This window comes from Dermacentor albipictus, chromosome 3 (assembly GCF_038994185.2).
Source record: "Dermacentor albipictus isolate Rhodes 1998 colony chromosome 3, USDA_Dalb.pri_finalv2, whole genome shotgun sequence".
NCBI lineage: Eukaryota > Metazoa > Arthropoda > Arachnida > Ixodida > Ixodidae > Dermacentor > Dermacentor albipictus.
In genome coordinates, this window is record NC_091823.1 from 89,275,898 (window position 1) to 89,294,635 (window position 18,738).

The following is an 18,738-nucleotide window of genomic DNA, read 5'->3' on the forward strand; positions in this document are numbered from 1 at the left end:
AAACAGAACCATTAGGAAAACAATCATTTCTAAACTACATTGCCAAAAGATGCTTTCAAGGTGGTTTCTAGACTGAAATTTTCTCAGGAACAAGATAAGATACTTTTTAGGGTGCTAAATAGTTTCTAACAGAAAATATTTTGAGATGTCTGACATGTAATGACAACAAAAAAATTGAACTTTGTTTTTAGATTGATGACATTTTTACAGAAATTGCATAAAAAGCATGCGAGCGGTCTTATCTTGCACTATGAACCATCTAGAAGATATCTAATTACAAACAGTTGATATATCTCCATTATTTTTGAAATGATAGTTTTCCTAAGCTGAGACACATGATTGCTGAATATGAGAGCTATAACTTTTTGTCTGTTTGAGCTAGCGCATTGAAACTTTGAATATATTCTAATGAGCAGATTATAAACAGTCGCTGAAAATTTGATAGAAATTGATGCAGTAGTTCAAAAGTTGACTCTTGAGCCTAGCATCCCCCCTTAAAAACACTGCATGACGTTTTGCTTGGTTTTTCGTGCATGACCTCTGCACACTATGCCGTAAATATGTTGGTGGTGAAGAAAGTCAATGCCATTCCGGTTTACCCCCAGGGTCTCGCTTTTACTAGCAAGGTGGTTTCTTGATCTTTCTACCTCAGAGACCATTGGAGTATGATTCTTGGCTCCACGGGGCCACACATCAAATAACACTAATGTACATCACCAAAACCAGTCTACATTTACACATTTAATTGTTTATGCCATTGGGCAAACTTTCGAACTTAAGAAGAAAAAGAAAAGAAAGGAAAAAGTGACTTGGTCGCTGCACATAGATCTACATTCACTTGACACTGAGTTTGACAACACCCGGCAAAGCAGTGCTGGTTAGGCCTAACAACCAAGGCAGTGTGCCCGTGATGAAAATATGTCGTGGGCCTGCATGGTAGCAAGCAGCACACCGTCGCAAGAAGTTTGCCGCATCTTGAGTGGATCATCAACAATTGTGCCTGAGATCACATGCACGTATGAAGACAGCAGAAGTGGCATTCGGGTCTGCAAGTGACGAGCCAACAATTGCAGCAAGCATGCCTATAAGTTTGTCTCTGTGCCTACCGGACAAAGCAGATCAAGCTCGCATGTAAGCAGGTACAACAATTTGTGCAACACAGCCTAAACTGCTAGCATTGCGCAGTCAAGGTTACACTTCATGGCATCGCAATGATGCGCAACACACATCAGGCTGTGTAATGTCGACTTCAGTCAGGCTGAACCACAAAACTGAGCAAATGTCCGCAAATGTGTACAAGAACAGCTCTGTACTGCTGGTATGGTACAAAATTTGAACTTGAATTTTTTGCATAACTTAATTAGAGCACTTTAAAAAAATGCTGATTCCAAAGAAATTTGAGACTCCCCCATCTTTGCAGAGACAGTTATGTTTTTTTTTTAATTTTTTTAGCTTCTGGCTGTTGTATCAAGGTTTGATGCAAATTCTACAACTATTCGAACTATTCGCTTCAAAATGTTTTACACTATTACTATTCACTCCAAACCTGAAAGTTGATATTTGCACAAGTGAATGTGTAACTTATGTGATCAGCTGAACAATGGCACCATGAAATAGTGTTAGGATTTAAAATGGGTATAACAGAAACTGCAATTTCTTTTTTCATTGAAGAACTAAAGTTGGGTCTGGTTGTTTGTACATGCTGATGATACCTGCCACCAGGTTCTGACATCTGCACATGCAATGTGCAATTCTGTAATATGCTAATTTTTGTTTTGCACCACTATTTGAATTCTTGTATGCATCGAGATCTTTTTACCAATTGTATTTTGTTAAAAATTGTACCATATGCACCCCTCATCCTATTGTCTCTTCGTAGGCCTGTGAGGTCTTTCTAAATAAATAAATAAATAGATAAATAACAGTACATAACCTCATACATAACAGTCACTATTTTCACTCTGGTAATACATTGCAGAGGACACTGAGTTTATCGTGTTTACATGCACTCGTAATTCTATTCCTAAAAAGGACACTTACTTGAGGACAGCATCCATCTTGATATCAACACTAAGGTAGTAATGTGGTATCGTCTGCTTTGACTGAAGCAACCGCTTTGCGATTGTCTGAAAGCACAGCAGAGAGGACGCAGGTTTAGAATCCAAGAAGTTTTACCCTTTGTATACAAATAGCCACATTAAAAAAAAAATTTTAGAGCTGACACTAACTACATTTTTAAGTTATATTTTCTTTCTTTAACAATGGAGGAAATTCCAAGCAAGAGGCCATACACATACATAAAAAAAAGTGCGCGTTGCTTTTCTAAAGCATGGAACATGGTTCTCAACAGGCAGCATTTTCTAGTCAAGCATTCCACGGCAAATAAGAGGCCACATAAGTATGAAAAGTAAAGAAAACATTGTCTTGCATTGTCAGAAATCTGGAACTAAAGGTTCAACTCGCCTCAACAACAGTGTTTTCTATGTCACTATATATTTGCACTTATTTGCCATATTGGATGCTTGAGGAGTTTCTTTGCAATGCAGCTTCACTGCAATGTGCTACGCATCACAATGAAGCCCTCTGTTGAAACTGCACTATGTGCAGGAAGCAGTAGTAAGGCCGGTTATGACTGAAAATGCAAACAAAACTAATTCCTTCAGAAGCATCGCTTTGTGCCGATAATTATACAACACGGTTTGTGTAAGAATCTGACCACTGTTATGCACTGCTACACATGTGAGTCACAAGCACAATTTTAAAAAAATGTTTTAATTGGGTGTGTCGTTTACGTGCTGTTATGGATGAGGTGCACTTATTCAGCACAGGTAGTCTAATGGGGATAATCGTTCAGATAATAGCCACTGGCATCTGCTGCCAATACCTAAGATTTATTTTCTCTTCTTCATCTCGTCCTGACAGTAGCATCACAATATATAGCAAGAACAATGATACTTTAGTGATACTGTCACCCTATTTCCAAGGTGTGCAAAAGTAGGCCAATTTAAGCTTTTGTTTTTATTATAAACAAGCAAGAAAACGCATACACAGGCAACAGTATTAAGCCATCAGACAATACAATGTACATAAGATACTTTAATCTGCACCTTTCAATTGTTCAATGTCCCTTGCTTTGCACAGAAGAGAAGTGAACTAATGTGATGCATGGGGTAGTTAATTATGTAGGGCTGTGCGAATACCGAATTGAATCAAGAAAGGAAAGCTGAATATTGAATTGAATATTGAATATTAGAAAAATGTTCACAAAATTTCACGCTTACAAATTTTAGGCAAGGAAATATGGTGCTGCACATGCTCAGGAGCCTCATAGCATTGCATAACAAGAATGTAGCAAGCTATCAGTAACTTATGTACATATAAATCAAGATGTACAGTACGGCATACTCTTATTAAAGGAGACACTAAATTAGTATCCGTACAGCTCAGTTCTAGTATACGAAGATCTGGAAAATATATATATTTTTTTATCAATAAAATTTCTGTTGCATATAATCAAGTGCTTTTTCTTCCCTCTGAAACTAATGAATTTATGACATTCCATAGTACTGAACACCAATGAGGTTCTCAGTTTAGTATTGGACCTGTGTTCTGTGGCAATCCTTTACTTATTGCAATAGAAAGTTTTGCTTTCCAGTTTTTCCCCAAAATACAGAAGGACCATCCCAACTTTACGGCAGGTGGTTAACAACAGACGAAAGGACCGCGCATCGCCTGACTTTATCACTGTTCTGCGCGTGGCTGGCGCTGATGGTGAAGAGCAGGTGCCGTCCGCACCGTTTCATTGTCAGGTTCGGGGTTATTTGTCACCTGTCGGATTCCGAAATATAGAGGGTCACAGTAAGTTCGCGCAACTTATCGTGATGGAGGCTGTGAACAACTTTGTTGCTATCCCATGCATTCGCTTTCATTTGTGAGGTCCTTTGTCAGCATTCCAAGTATCGCTTGGCTGCTGTGAATAGATCTGCGTGGACTTGGCACCAAGCCGTAACTTTAGTCCCCAATGCTTGATGAAGCAGCACCAATGGCCTAAGCAGCACCAATCGCCTAATGGCCTAGGCAGTATGGCCATTATGGTAACGGGTCGCAAGCCGTCGCTCATCAGTGATCAGTCTCGAGATCACACATGCGGGTTGGAATAACGGTTGCTGAAGTGGTGTGAAGTTCGTCGCCGCGTATTCAAAACAATCCGCATCGGCCCGATCTTCACACATGTTTTCACATTTTACAAGATGCACGTTGCCATTGTTGCCGGTCGACACGAACAAAGCTTGTACCGACAGACGTGGCCACAGCCGACGCAGCGCCACTTTGCATATCCCGCCGTTCAGGTGCTGTGTGTGCGATTCCGCACCAGGCTGACGTCGGTGAGTGCTTGGTACACATTTTGCATTAAAAATGAAGTGAAACGCTCGCATTGGCAGCAGCGAACACGAGGGGCACCACGGTGCAAGCAACCTGTGGAACTGCATGAGTCTCTACACCGAATATATTGAATATTTAAAAATTCTAATAGTAGATATTCAATTTGTTAATTGAATTATTTGAACATTCACAATTTGATTCAATTCGGTAATATTCAAGTATTCTATTCCCATATGACTATAATTATTTGCTGTACTGAACAACTTAACAAAAGCTTACTAGTTTTCACAAACCCCATACTGCAAGAGAAAGACAGAAAAGAAGCACCTTTGTGCAGTTACATTGGTCACTGGCGACAAAATGAGACACAGCTTCTCAGTACAAATGGCTGATAGTAAATGCTGAGAAAGACTCGAAAATTAAATGAAAGCGTAATAATCAGCACAGATCAGTTACTGCAAACGAAAGTGACAAATGCAGAGATGCAATCTGCAAACAGAAAAACCATGACACCCAGATTTTCCTTCAGAAAGAGTGCAGGTCTCTGGGAGAAGGAAATGCAGCTATATAGAACAAATATATGGAAATATACAGAACTCTGCATTCACACGTAGTCTTCATCTACACACCAGGGCTAAAAATAGAATTTCTTGTGTTTAACACTGTTGAGCCATTTCAAAAAGACAAAACAAGAAAGAAGGGAGAGAGAGGGGGTAAGAAAAAACAAGTTAAATAGAAAATTGACTCAGACCTAAAAATTTGCAGTAAAGAACAGACAAAGCTTCAATTAGTAGCATTGACGCATAGTAGCAGGCATGTATACTGCCGTGGTTACTTAGTGGCTATGATGGTGGGCTGAGCATGAGGTCGCGGGATTGAATCCCGGCCATGGCGGCTGCATTTCGATAAGATCGAAATGTGAAAACACCCGTGTACTTAGATTTAGGTGCACATTAAAGAACGCCAAGTGGTCTAAATTTCTGGAGTACCCTACTACGGCGGTCCTCATAATCAAGTCTTGGTTTTGGCACATAAAACCTTATAATTTTTTTAACAGTTAGGCATCAATTTAAATGCAAGTATTTACCTTGAAACAATGTCCTTGCATAAACCTTTACACCCTCTTCCCCCCATTGTTATAAAATATGACAACACTTTTCCTTTATTATCTCAATAGTAGCCATGAATAAGAAGGATGTAGCAACACCAAAGAGGCAACATGCCGAAAGATAAGAAAGAGCTACTGTCGATGCAATCTGAGTTTCCCCACGTTCACACTAAATGCACGCAATGTCCACGACTACAGCTAGCATATCTGACAGCGGCTTGGCAAGTTTCAACATTGGAAGAAGAGCTGGGTTCACTCGTCGTGTAGCGTCGAAAGTCACTGTCTCTTCTCGCCTTGTAACGTTTCTTGTACAAGTTCCTGTTTTAGGTATGTGTTTACTTGTGTTTACGCAACTGCATCACGTAAACACATGCACGCTACATCTGCAAGGATATTGCACTAGTGACTTAATGTGGGTTACTTGTTTTAAATATATTTGAAGATAGGGCATGAAAAAACATGGGAATGCAAAGAGAGAGAGAGAGAGATAGATTAAATAACTTACTAATTTGCTAGGGCAGCCAAAACATACCTGACGCATGCTGGTGAGGGATATGTCCTCGTACTTGGCTGCAGCACCCCCAGCTGCTGCCGCCCTTGGCATGGCTGCAGCAGAAGCCAAATCTTGAGCCACGATCCTTCCTCCTGGCCCACTTCCAGCAGGTATTTGCTACAGCAGATGTTTCAATTCTGTTACTATGTCATTACATTTTATATGCAAAAATGAAAGTCATGTTCAAAGACATCGAGGCAAATCTGTTTGAGGGAAGTACAGAGCAGAGTTACGGACTGGCAACTCTGGAGTTGGAATGGTTCCGAACTCATTCCACATATTAAAACACCCAGAATGGAATGGGAACTGAATTATGGCACCAGTTGGGCAGATGAAATGGGAATGTAATGGTAGCCCAAGGTTCCGGAATGGAGTTGAAATCGAATAGGCACATAGTCTCAAAGCACTAACTAGAGACTAGAGACTACAAAACATAACTTTGCCAAGCTCGTGTTTGTTTTGTTAATGCATCCAAAATGCGAAAATGTTGAATGTACCATTTCAAATGATAGAATAGCCGCATCAGGGAAAAAATAAAATAAAAAGGTCATTTGCATGTGCAAGCACATCCCTCATCTTTTCCCCCTGCCTAGTCGCAAGATGTCCACCCTTAGTCTTTTGATCCTATAAGTGCACAAAAAATTCTGTCAATGCGTCGCTCTATGCACTTACACTTAGATGTGATGTGTTCAGTCTGTATTTCTACCACTGCCATGCTGTTGCTGCAGACAGATGAAAATATGGTCAAACCATGGACCGAGTCTCCATCCTGTGGCAACTTGAATATAGGCTCACTGCGTTCCTACAGCCAAATGATCGAGAGTTTCTTAGCAACAGTCGTTGCCTGGTAATTCCCTTGCTTTATCGTCAGCCTCGCCAGTGCTGATGTTGAGGCTGGAGTAAGCGCCATTTGAAGCTACTTGATAATATTGAGCAACAAAAACATTTGCCGGCGATTATGATGCTTTCTAATATGAAATTTGAGCTCAGCTCTATACAGTGCAATCTCATTGATACGGTTCTGCATAATACATTTTTCAGGATAACATGTTTCTTATTCTTTTCCTGGCAAACATGCCATAGGAGTAATGTATTTTCATATGATTATTGCGATCGTGTTTTCACCTGAAATTGTATAATACAACTGCAGAAATGGGCTTTTACTGGTATTTCTAAAGCTCACAGTTTCACATTCATGTGTACTAGCTTAAATAACATTCCAATGACCCACGAACAATGTGTTAAGCCCCAGGCACACTAAAGGAAAAACACATGCGGCGTGCTGCCAGCGATAAAATGATGCTGAGGCAGTGCGGCCAGACTGACTGGTAGAGTGCCGCTGCTCAATTGAATGAAGGAACGGCAGCTTCTTTTTTTAACTTCTAGAAGAGCTTTTTTACAGACACTGAAAAGAAGTTCAGCACAGACTGAGGAGCTATTTCACTGTTGCTAAATAAAAGTGCGTTGGCTGCGGTTTGTGTGGCATCGAGCAATGCTGCTCCGCATACCGTGTTATGTGAAGCAGTCTCAGTCGACTCCACATGAATCTCTGCTATTGAGCTCGTCACCGATTATGCCTATTTTCATACTTTTTTGAGCTTGCTTTAGATCATACGATTTTCGGAAGATACATTTTATTTTCCGCTTCCTGTGAATATTGTATAAACAAGATTCCACTGTACATGTTTTCATTTCACGACACGTTGGCTGGCGCAGACAATGGGTCTCATGCGGCACATTGCAAACGGATTGAAGTGTGGAGCAACTGCCTCGCTAATGTGGAGATTGTGAGAGTCAGTCTGTGGGTGACACGTGGGCACAATTCGCAGTAGCTGTCAGAGACAGACCTCCCAGACGACGCACGCTACTCTGGCGCCATCCTGTTGGCCTTGTTGCCACACTACGCTTTCCTTCTCACACTTCTGCCATACCCTCCTCCTCAGCTTTCCTCTTCGCATGTTTCATTCCCCACTGTGCTCTGCGATTGCTCTTTCATCCATTGCTGTGCTCGTTCACTCGGTTACGCCGAAGCTCGCCACAGGAACAGGTGCCTAAGAGCTGTACTCTAAAATTTGTAACAGCAAACAATGAAGTTGTCCAAAACTGTGTCGCTATTTAATACTTAAAGGAACAAATGCTGCATGTGCACAAGTGGAATGCACACAACAAATATGTAAATGCAGCCTTGAAAACTTGGTGAATTGGCATGGCTTGGCTTGCTTGTGATTTGGCCATGGTTGGCAACTACTGCATCGACCAGGCATTGCTACTTTTGATTTCAAAGAGGCACCAATGGTACAGTGAAACAAGAACATCGCTCCTTCTGCTTGTCTTGGCAGCTGAATTAGCACACTGTCATGTCAAGTGGAGTCTGAGTTATCTGAGTGTGTGCTGTAAAGAATTTGAAATTGTTGTCCTCCTTATACTATCAAAATAATTGAGCATGTCTGAATTATTAGTGCCTCAATAATTGTTCAGCCACTGTACTACATGTATTTGTCTGGTACACAACTTCCTATATTTTAGACATATTCCACTGTGGAGGGTGTCTTATAATTCATTCTGTTGCTTTAAAACCTGAAGTTCTCACTGACAAGAAAGTTCATGAGCACTAAAATCATTTGTCTGCATACCAATAGCCACAGATAAAAAAAAATGTCAGGTCATACTGCTTGCACATGTGCAATTTAAATTGGTTATATCTTTTTTAAATGCCTTGCAATGTACAGATAAGCTATTGACACTTCTAAAGGTTCATTCTCCTGCACTATTGTTTTGCCGTAACATGAAAGCAACCTTGTCACGATAACACCACCAACAGCAATACTTACACCCAGGCTAATGCCTTGCTCTGCTGCAAGGCGTTTTGCGAGGGGGCTGGCAAAGATGCGACCGCCCAAGCCCATGGTTGGAGTGGCTGCCGGAGCAGCAGGTGAGGGGGCGAGGGGTGGAGGTGCTGCTGCTGGAGTTGGAGCTGCAGCAGCAGGCGGAGGCGCCGCTGCTGCTTTAGGTGGGGGCGGTGCCGCGGCGCCATCGTCCACAAAGTCCTTGAAAGCGGCGACATCCTCCTCATTGTACACCAGAATGCACAGGAGCTGCAAGGGGCACAGAGTAAGGTTGTGCTTTACAGTAGCCTGAAAACAAGCAATCTCGACATCTCACTTGTGCAAATAACCAAAGCCAATTTGTTTGTTTGTTGTTTTTTTTTTTGGAAAGTAAAGTGCGAAATTCCCCACCTTCATTCAAACCAGCAGAAAGGAGTGATTGCACTGAGTGCTCCAGGTCAGACAGTGATCGATAGAGGGGATTGAAGCACATTTCACACAGACTTAATGAAATTTAAAAAAAAAGAAAAACAAGAAAAAAAATCCAGGGAGACCTGAGCAACTTCCTGTGGCTACATATCATAAATGGCTGAACAGCTGCCAGTACGACTTATTTCCCTTCAATAAAGAAATCAATTCATTATGCGAAAGTTGGATCCAACACAAAATATGTTCGTTATATCCTATATTCGTTACAAGAATTTATTCATTGCATGCTGATATCAATGAGGCACATTTTATATTCACTTTCTTATATATTATATTTCGTTATATAGAGCTTCAACTGTATTTACTGTAAGAGTGCTCTGGAACTGTTCATGGAACTATAAGTTCATACTATTTTTCTTTCTCCAGCCATGCATAAAATAGCCATTTGATATCACTACACGAGGTCTTCATGCAACTATGCAAAACGTACAGTCAAACCTCTATATAATGAAGTTGTACTAGCAGTGACAAACTTCGTTAAATCGTGAATTTCATTAATTTGAGGTTTTAAATTTTCAGCAGTAAAAATCACTTCAAAACGCCCATAACAATTCTCGTGGATAGAATTTTGTCAGTAATCACTTATAAGCAATTCCCAAGAAGGTCGAGTCATAGTAGCATGCGCATGCGGTGCAGATCGTGCCAAGAGCAATTCATCCGCATGGCACATGGCGTCCGAGATTAGCGCGTTGCGTCGAGCGGTGGCAAAAAAATCTTGAATGCCACGGCAGACCACGCTTAGTTCCTGCAGCCGTTATCAGACGGTGCTCTCAAATTAAAAACAAACGTGCAAAAAGATATGGATATTCGTCCTGAGAAAGAAATTAATGCTGTAGTTTTGCCATAAAGGCGGAGCATTGATGGCGATATGAAAGAATCAACTACACGAAGCGTGGTTCAGGGGTAGGACTCTGCCAATTGTGCCATTTTGATACAAAGTAAATTCCTGCACCAAACTGAGCCAAACACAGAAAATCGACGGAAACTGCACCATGCTGCGCCAGAACGGCATGTGTGCTGCGGCCGTAGCTGCGAACAGCGAGTGGATTCATTCTCTGAAAAAGAGTGCAGCCGTTTATAAACCACACACCGTGCGACAGTGCCTCCCGCACAGAATTTTTTTGCTTATAAACTGGAATTTTTGTCACTTCCAGCAAATGGTCTGCGCGACTGTACTTGGGCTGCTTTACTTAGAGTGTACTAGAATATTGTAAAACAACAAAAAGTAGGCTCATGGTGCTGCGAGCGACTTAAATATTAGGGAAGCACACACCGCTGTAGAGCGTTCAGTCGACAGACGTCTCTGTCCCCAGGGCTGGTATAACGTAAAACTATTCCAATGTTTTTATGCCCATATAGGCAAGGCCTGAGCCAGTTTGACCTAATGGCGACCTTGGAATAAAAAGTTGCAGTTTCGCCAGGCGAAGTATTGATTGCGATAGCAGCTTAGTAGACAGATATACAAAGCAAAGCTAGCAGCGTTATCGGTCGCATAAACTCGTAAACATTCACTTACTAACTAAATTGACAAGCATGGCATCACGTGTGCACAAGCAGACATGAACACATCTCACTTGATGACCGTGGACAATTGCTGTCAAAATGCTGGCGTGAGGAGGAGCGGCAGCAGCGGCGAGCGAATGGACCCTGGTGCTGCTTGTCACTTCTACGCAAACTAAGCGGTAAGAACACAGTGCACATGAAGCTATGAGCACCCGGCACACCCAGACTCTTTACTCATTGCAGACTGCTTTAAAGATAAGGCCCGCATGACCGCGCTGTACCCAGCAGCTGCCGGTGTATAATGCTCGCTCCCCATGGTGTTTTGCACACGACGGAAGGCAGCGTGAATTTTCTCTGCTTTGCTCCCTGGTGCACACAATATTGAGGCGCCATTGTATGCTCACCCTTGCACACTTTCACTCGCACATACTGCACAGCAAACGGCGCACGGAGGCGATGTTATCGCCCCTGGACTTTATAGAGAACATCATGGCGATGCCGACTCCAGAAATGCGCCTGGAGTGCCCACATATTTGCTGTCACCATAAAAACAGATTGGAATAGCTATATGTTATATCAGCCCGCGATTGATCGCGGCTCTCTGCATCTGCAGTGACATATGGTGACCCAGAAATTATGTAACCGTGTCGATTGGACCGCATAATTTGAGATAATTTTCCGCTATCATCATGAGCATCGGCAAGGGAATCCATAGTTGGATCGTAGTGTCACTGATGTTCTCGGCTCTATAGGAAACCATGCGCCGTGCCACTTCTTGACACACTCTTCTATATTCTAGTACGCTATAGCTACAAAGCGCGCGTCTACTATGAACTTCATGTTGGTTTAGTCTGCATTTCATTGTGGTTTCAAAGTGCACTGCCATATTCCATATTCCACCAAAATTCAGATTGGCCTGCTCAAAATGCTTCAAAAATAAATTTTACCTGCTCCAAGTTGCTCCAAAATAAAATTTAGTCTGCTCCGAGCTGCTCGAAAGTGCAATTTTACTTGCTCTGAAAATTGCTCCAAAATGACTCTGGGCAGTCCCGCCACCCCTGAAGGTTCGTAGTTTTATCAGTGTCAAGCGCTCGGGCAAAGATTACTTGATGGCCAAAAACACTTGCTGTCGCAACGCGAGCGAACGCTTCGCACTGTGCCTTGGGAAGTTGAGATTGCGCGACCGCAAACACTAGATGCAAGGGAACAAACTGTGCATGAAGGACCAATCACCTCAGCTCAGCCTTTGCACTTGCCGAAGATTACCTCCAAGATATGACACATGGCCCACATATGGACAGCCATGCACAGTTACAGTATGGATAGATGAGGGGAGAGGCACGTGCTCGGGGGAGAGGGCACATGTGCACCCGTCCCTTGCCCATCTTCACCTATAGTGTGAGCTTGATCACGTTACCGTGCACTCGCCTCTTCCCCACCCCCCCTTGCGCTAAAGGGAATCATCTGCTCTCATGTTTCTCAGAGTGCTCAGAGCTGCCGCAAGCCCTGCGGCCTCCGCAAGTTGTTACGCGACAAATGGCATAGCGCTGTTTTCTACGCACTGCGTCGCGGCGCGCATTCTTTAATGGCGTTTTTGCTGCGTGAACTTTTCAGCTGAAGGAGGCTTGCAAATAACTTTGTCCTTGGCTGACATTTTATATTTTGCTAGATTTACCAGCCATACAGGCTGGTAAAATGGAATGGCCAAAAACTTTGTTAAATTGAAACCGTGTCACAAGGTTAAATTGCAAAAAAAAAGATACACGGTTTTCAATGGAAAATCTGGAAATAAATATAGTTTGTTACATTGCGAATTTTGTTAAATTGACGATTGCTATATCGAGATTTGACTCTTCTCTGTTCATATACAGTGCCGACAGTGCCAGCAAAAATGATTTTCCCAATTTATTTTTCACATGCAAATGAAAGTGCAATAATAAATTCATTTTAATTTATTTGACATATAAATTCAAAAAGCTTCACGTTTGCATGTGGAGGGCTGCTTATTCTCATGCATTTTCAGAACAATCAAAGTACAATATATGTACTGTAAAATTACTACCTCTTGCTTCATGTCCTGGGAGAGGCTATGGGCCATTCCTTTCTACCAAGAGATCAAATGCTATCAAGTTTAGGTCTCGTGTTGTAGGTGACTGTAGACTGTTCTACCAGAGAGTTACTCCACTGCATTCCAGTCATGTTTTGGACAATGATCAGGGCCTGCAACCACAGTCACCTGATCATTCCCCAATGTGACATTTTTTTTTCTGTTGGGTCAGTTTAAAAACTGCATCCATTTACAACCTTCCCGTCCAATGTTGTAGTTAGGACAGACATAGATCAAGGTTGCTGTGGCCAAAACTAACAAGAAGATGCCCCAGAATGTGTGGGCAGAAGTGAACTACATCCAGAATTTGTGGGAGGCAGAAACAGAACATCAAACATTTGTAGGCAAAGAATAAAACTTGAAGAGTTTCTTCTCTTTCTACTTGAATGTGCTTTGATATCCTATGTTTTATTCTGTGAGTGGTGAGAAAATGCAAAGACAATTTGTATTATTTTGTATGGTTATGGATGCATGTTTTGGATTAACTACAGACATTAACCAATTTATGAGCAGCTACATAATGGTGTATAGTTGCAGTTCGTTTGCACGCTAGAGGCACTATGTATGCTGGTTATTATGAGTTTTCAGGTGCAGTGGGCATTATCGGCCATGGTGTGTCACATGATATGTCTTGCCTTACTGGCGCTTAGCTGGAGATGTATTCGTGGTTGCAGAATTTTGGGAATACTTTCACTGTGATGTCGCCTAGTGTCCAGCGTGATGCTTCACTGCATGCCAGGCATTCCACCCATGGGCTTAGCCAGTCGGCATCCACTGAAAGTGATATCCTCGAAAGTGACTGATATGGGACACAGCAGCTGTTCTTGAGACAACATACGAACATCCTGACAGCTAAGTTCAATTACAGCAACTGTGAACATTTGGATAAATTTTCTGACTTGCGTGAAAAACCACCCAAATCATGCGACCCTGCAAGTTGATGCAATTCTAACCTTCCCAAGAGGCACGTCCTTAGTGCCAGCGGGGATGAGGACCTTGGCCAAGTATCCCTCTTCGGGTGTCTCAAAGCCCATGGTGGCCTTGTCCGTCTCAATTTCGCAGAGCAGGTCCCCCTCGCCCAGCTTGTCACCTTCCTTCTTTTCCCAGCTCACGATAGTGCCCATCTCCATGGTTGGTGACAGTGCCGGCAGCTGTACCCGTAAGTGCTGGGGCAAATCTGCATAGCGACAAAATGCAGACATGAAGCAATACTTTCAACATAGGCTAAAATAGCTCGAATAAAAACTCGAGCCAAGATAATACTGAATACTGAGTCACGTTTGTGCTCATTTGCTTGTCTAAGTTGCCTTGGTTGACACCTCAAAACGCAAGAGTCAACTAATTCAGATTTGACCTAATATGCAGCAGCATGAGCATACTACATAGGGTGGCAAAACTTGTACGCTGTTTGATCCTATAATTTATAGCTGTAAACTTTCAATGACTACCTCATCTGATGCCAAACCATCAGCTGTGTCACAACCATTGAGTACTTAGATTAACTATGCAAAGACAGTCAGGCGCAAATTGCCTGGATTTTTCTCGAGAGAAAGTTCAGCCGTGTGGCAGCAGTATAACTCGCTGGGTCATTCGACAATACAAAGTATTTCTGGTGAAAAATCATCCAAGAGTAACTATGGCACACGGGCAGCCGAGTTTCCAGACTAGTGCAGGTTCCACGTTATGGGGCAAACGGCCAGTCTGTATTCACTAATCGCGCACAACACTTGGCATGCCACATAATGCATTCGGAAGCATATACTGCATGCATAGACTGATGTGACTGTGCCATTCGTTAATTACCTGCGCTGTACATCCGTCGCGCCACGCCATCCTTGAACTGTTGCTTCGGTTTCAGGAGGATCCTAGAACTCTGTGCAATCAGCCTGCGAGCAGACACGGAAAAAGCGTGTATTCAGATATACAGGTATGTTCGCGTAAAACCCAGAGCGAAAGCGATCACGGAGTCGCACGAAGCGACGTGGTGTGCGACGCAGAGATCATCAAAACTGTAAGATCTTGCAGAAGACAGTTTCACCAAACTTGAATCCGAGCATCAGAGCTGTATCATAGCCAAGAGCACCTTAGCGCGATCGTAAAGGCGGGTCAACGAAACTTGCGCACGGGCGTGTTTTCTTTTCGCAGCAATAGCATAAACGAAAAGCGTGGGAAACGTCCGTCTAATGCAAACGAGAAGAACGTAGTAGTACCACCGAATAAGGAGTTGTAGTAAGACCGCGGTGACTACATCGAAGTGACCTTTTAGACGCTATTTTTTTTTCCTCACCGGTTTCTGGGATTTACGTCTCTCCTTTCCAGGCACAGCACGCTGGCGGCTCGGACGAAACGCTTGCAGCGGCTAGATGCACGTCCCAGTTCGTTCCGCGCGACCAGAGCAGTCCGCAGCATTGCGTTGTTTCACTCGCTGCGCGACGGCGAGATGTTTGCCCGTCTCCTACGCCCGCACCGATCTTCACGAGTGATGGTAGAGGACACGGCCGGCGGTGTTTGCTGCTCGTCAGCCGACGACCGCGATTGTTTGCTAGCAGAGCCATAGATGGCGCAAGTAGTATCGTAAATTTCCGCTATCATCAATATCAAAATACACAGGTTGTGCAACAAAATTTAATTCTCTGAAAAAAATTATGGTGGGTTACCACATGAAAACTATCAAATGCCATTTTTTTTATACATTTCTAGCTTACTGCATCAAAAAGTTCAAAATAATTAGAGAGTGCGATAGCAGCACACTACTAGAGGCATGCTTAGGTGAACGTCAGCACTTGGAGCATAGAGAAAAGAAATAGATCTTGGAGGTAGTTCGCCAAGTTCAAAAGAACTTCATTTTCTACATGCATGACCCCAGCCGACTGGGCAGCCAAGGCGTTTGTTTCTGGAAAAAATGATGCCTTCGATCAGGATCCAGTCTCCAGTCAAGATCAAGCTTCCAGTCAGGATCCGATCATGTCTGCTATATGCGCTCCAACCCATTTTTATTCTGTAAATTTCGCTCTCATGATCAGGCTCCCCTGTGAGTAATTGATCTAGGTAAACATACTCCTTGACAGACTCTAGAGGTCGAGTGGCAATCCTGAACTCTTGTCCTCTTGCCATGCTATTGATCATTATCTTTGTTTTCTGCTTATTAATATTCAACCCCACACTTACAATCTCTGTTAAGGTCCTAGCACGTCCCCAGTGTTGCTGAACAGGACAATATCATCTGCAAACCGAAGGTTGCCGAGATATTTGCCGTTGATCCTTACTCCTATGCCTTCCAGTTTAATAGCTTGAATACTTCTTCCAAGCATGCAGTGAATAGAACTGGAGAGATCGTGTATCCTTGTCTGGCCCCTTTCTTTATAGATATCTTTCTACTTTTCGTGTGGAGAAGTAGCTGTGGAATCAGTATATATTTTCGAACATATTTACGTAATTACGTAAGCCTCCTATACTCCTTGATTACATAATGCATCTATGACTGCTGGTATCTCTACTGAATCAAATGCCTTTTCGTAATCTATGAAAGCTATATAGAGAGGCTGATTGTACTCTGTGGATTTCTCAATTACCTGATTGATGACATGGAAGTGATCCATTGTGGAGTATCCCATCCTGAAGCCAGCCTGTTCTCTTGGTTGACTGAATTCCAGGGTTGCCCTTATTCTATTGGAAATTAGCTTGGTGAATATTTTTTACATTACTGGAAGTAAGCCAACGGGCCTATAATTGTTCAATTCTTTAACTTCTCCCTTTTTCTGGATTAGTATAATGTTGGCATTCTTCCAGTTCTCTGGACCCTTGAAGTTATGGGACAGTTTGTATTGAGGGCCGCCAGCTTTTCAAGCATGATGAACGGATCACTCCCATTCTTAGATGTACAAGTTACACGAAAAGACGGCATTTTAAAATTTTCAGTCTACCGAAAACCAACCCACACAGGCCGCTATCTTCATTTCCAATCCGACCATCCGGCAAACCACAAGGCATCTGTTGTAAATTCTTTATTCAAACGAGCCGAAACTCATTCCTCATCGGAATCGGATCTAAAGAAAGAAAAGAGAACGGTTCTCAACGAACTAAAGAGGAATGGCTACACAGATGACTTCATTCGAAAAACAACCAGACAACAAAAAAGAAGAAGCAAAATGCGGGACCTTCAGCCGTCGACTTCTCCCCAACCCCAGAAGCGAGTGTCCATCCCGTACATCAGAGGTACCAGCGAAGCGCTCAGCCGAATATTAAAAAAAGAAGGCCTCAAAGTGGCGCACAAACCAATAAACACTTTCAATATCCTCCTCCCTAAACCAAAAGATCGTCCACCTAAAGAAAAAGCTCAAGGCGTCGTCTACAAAATCAGTTGTGCCGACTGTTCGGCGTCGTACATCGGGGAAACCAAAAATCTAAAAGAAAGGATCAGACAGCACGAGAACGACGTCAGGACATTCAACCGTATTCGCAGCGCCGTCGCTGAACACTCTGAAGACGCCGACCACAAAATTGCTTTCAAGGAAACTGAAATCCTTCAAACAGAAACGAACTGGCGAAAGAGACTACTACTGGAGTCATGGCACATTCAGAATACGGGGAATAACATAAATCGCGTGAAGGGCAACCTACCCTCGGTGTATGTCCATGGACTTGGCGACCTGACGAAAAGAAGAAAAGGACGCACAGCCAGATAGACTCCCACTTGTTTCACCAACACAGAACGTCAGGCGACCCTGTAACCTCCCCCCCCCCCCCCCCCCGCCTCCCATCAAGGGCACCCTCACGAGCACTCCCCCCAGCACCGGCCATCCCAGCACCATGGAAGCGCTCAACACACCCCCCTTTCCTTTTGTTCCCCCCCACCTTTCCGTCTGTGAAGTGTCTCCCCACCTCCCGTGTTCCCCCCCCCCTCCTTTCTTCAAAAAAGATGCTTTAAAAGCGGCACACCGCCACCCCCCGAAGAAGGAGCCGAATGGGCTCCGAAACGTCGGGCTAATAAAATTCAGTTATTTGGTTGGAGTCAGTCTCAAGTTCTAATGATGTCTCTCATCTTTGATTAAATTTACTGTTAATTATTCCATCTTCTACTGCTACTTTTCCCTGTTTCATGTCTTGCGAGACTTTTCAAACTTCATCGCTAGTAATAGAAGGAGCCTCTGTAACCTGTTCGTTACTACTTCGAATGGAGGTACTGTGGCTGCTCTGTGTACTGTACAGGTCAGTATAGAATTCTTCCTTACTATGAAGCAATATGGCAGCAAAACTCCACTTCACAAAACTCAACTTTTGCATCCACTCTCAATTATAATTGCAATCCAAAACTACTATGACCTGAATAACTGCTGGCCTCATTGTGAATAAAATTCAACCTTACTTAGTGCCCCAAGCTTTGCAGAGGCTTTTGTAGTAACAAGAATGCAAGAACACAGTTTGAAATAGTGTCACTCTCTATGTCACAAATTGTCACATAAATGGCATAGCTGACAGCAATACAGTGTCGGGGCGGTGTCACAGCTGTCTATTACACAGCAAGCCCCACAAACTCGCCAACCACAGGCCAGCTCTAGAGAAAATTTAAACAGAAAACTGTTCATATAAAAGTTTATTGAGCACTAATGGCGACTAATAATTTTTTATATGGAGAACCAATAGTTCATTTGCTTTTGATGACCAATAGCCCCATCCAATGGAACGTTTGGACAGTTTCCATTGGCCCAAATAGTTCCAACGAATGTTTGATGCCAAATTTGTAAAGCTTATACTCATATGCACAAACACA

The 18,738-nt window shown here is 42.9% G+C and overlaps 1 protein-coding gene across 1 annotated transcript in view; it reads right to left on the reverse strand.

The window, feature by feature from the left end:
- The window catches only part of muc (dihydrolipoamide S-acetyltransferase muc), a 34,528-nt gene extending 19,019 nt beyond the window's left edge, over positions 1-15,509 (reverse strand). The window contains exons 1-6 of the mRNA XM_070535780.1: positions 15,256-15,509; positions 14,772-14,854; positions 13,922-14,145; positions 8,876-9,139; positions 6,024-6,161; positions 2,041-2,126 (exon numbers count right to left, since the gene is read on the reverse strand). Of these exons, the coding sequence (XP_070391881.1) occupies positions 2,041-2,126; positions 6,024-6,161; positions 8,876-9,139; positions 13,922-14,145; positions 14,772-14,854; positions 15,256-15,377 (917 nt within the window). The 5' untranslated portion in view covers positions 15,378-15,509. The remainder of the gene's footprint in view (positions 1-2,040; positions 2,127-6,023; positions 6,162-8,875; positions 9,140-13,921; positions 14,146-14,771; positions 14,855-15,255) is intronic.
- Positions 15,510-18,738: the final 3,229 nt, after the last annotated feature.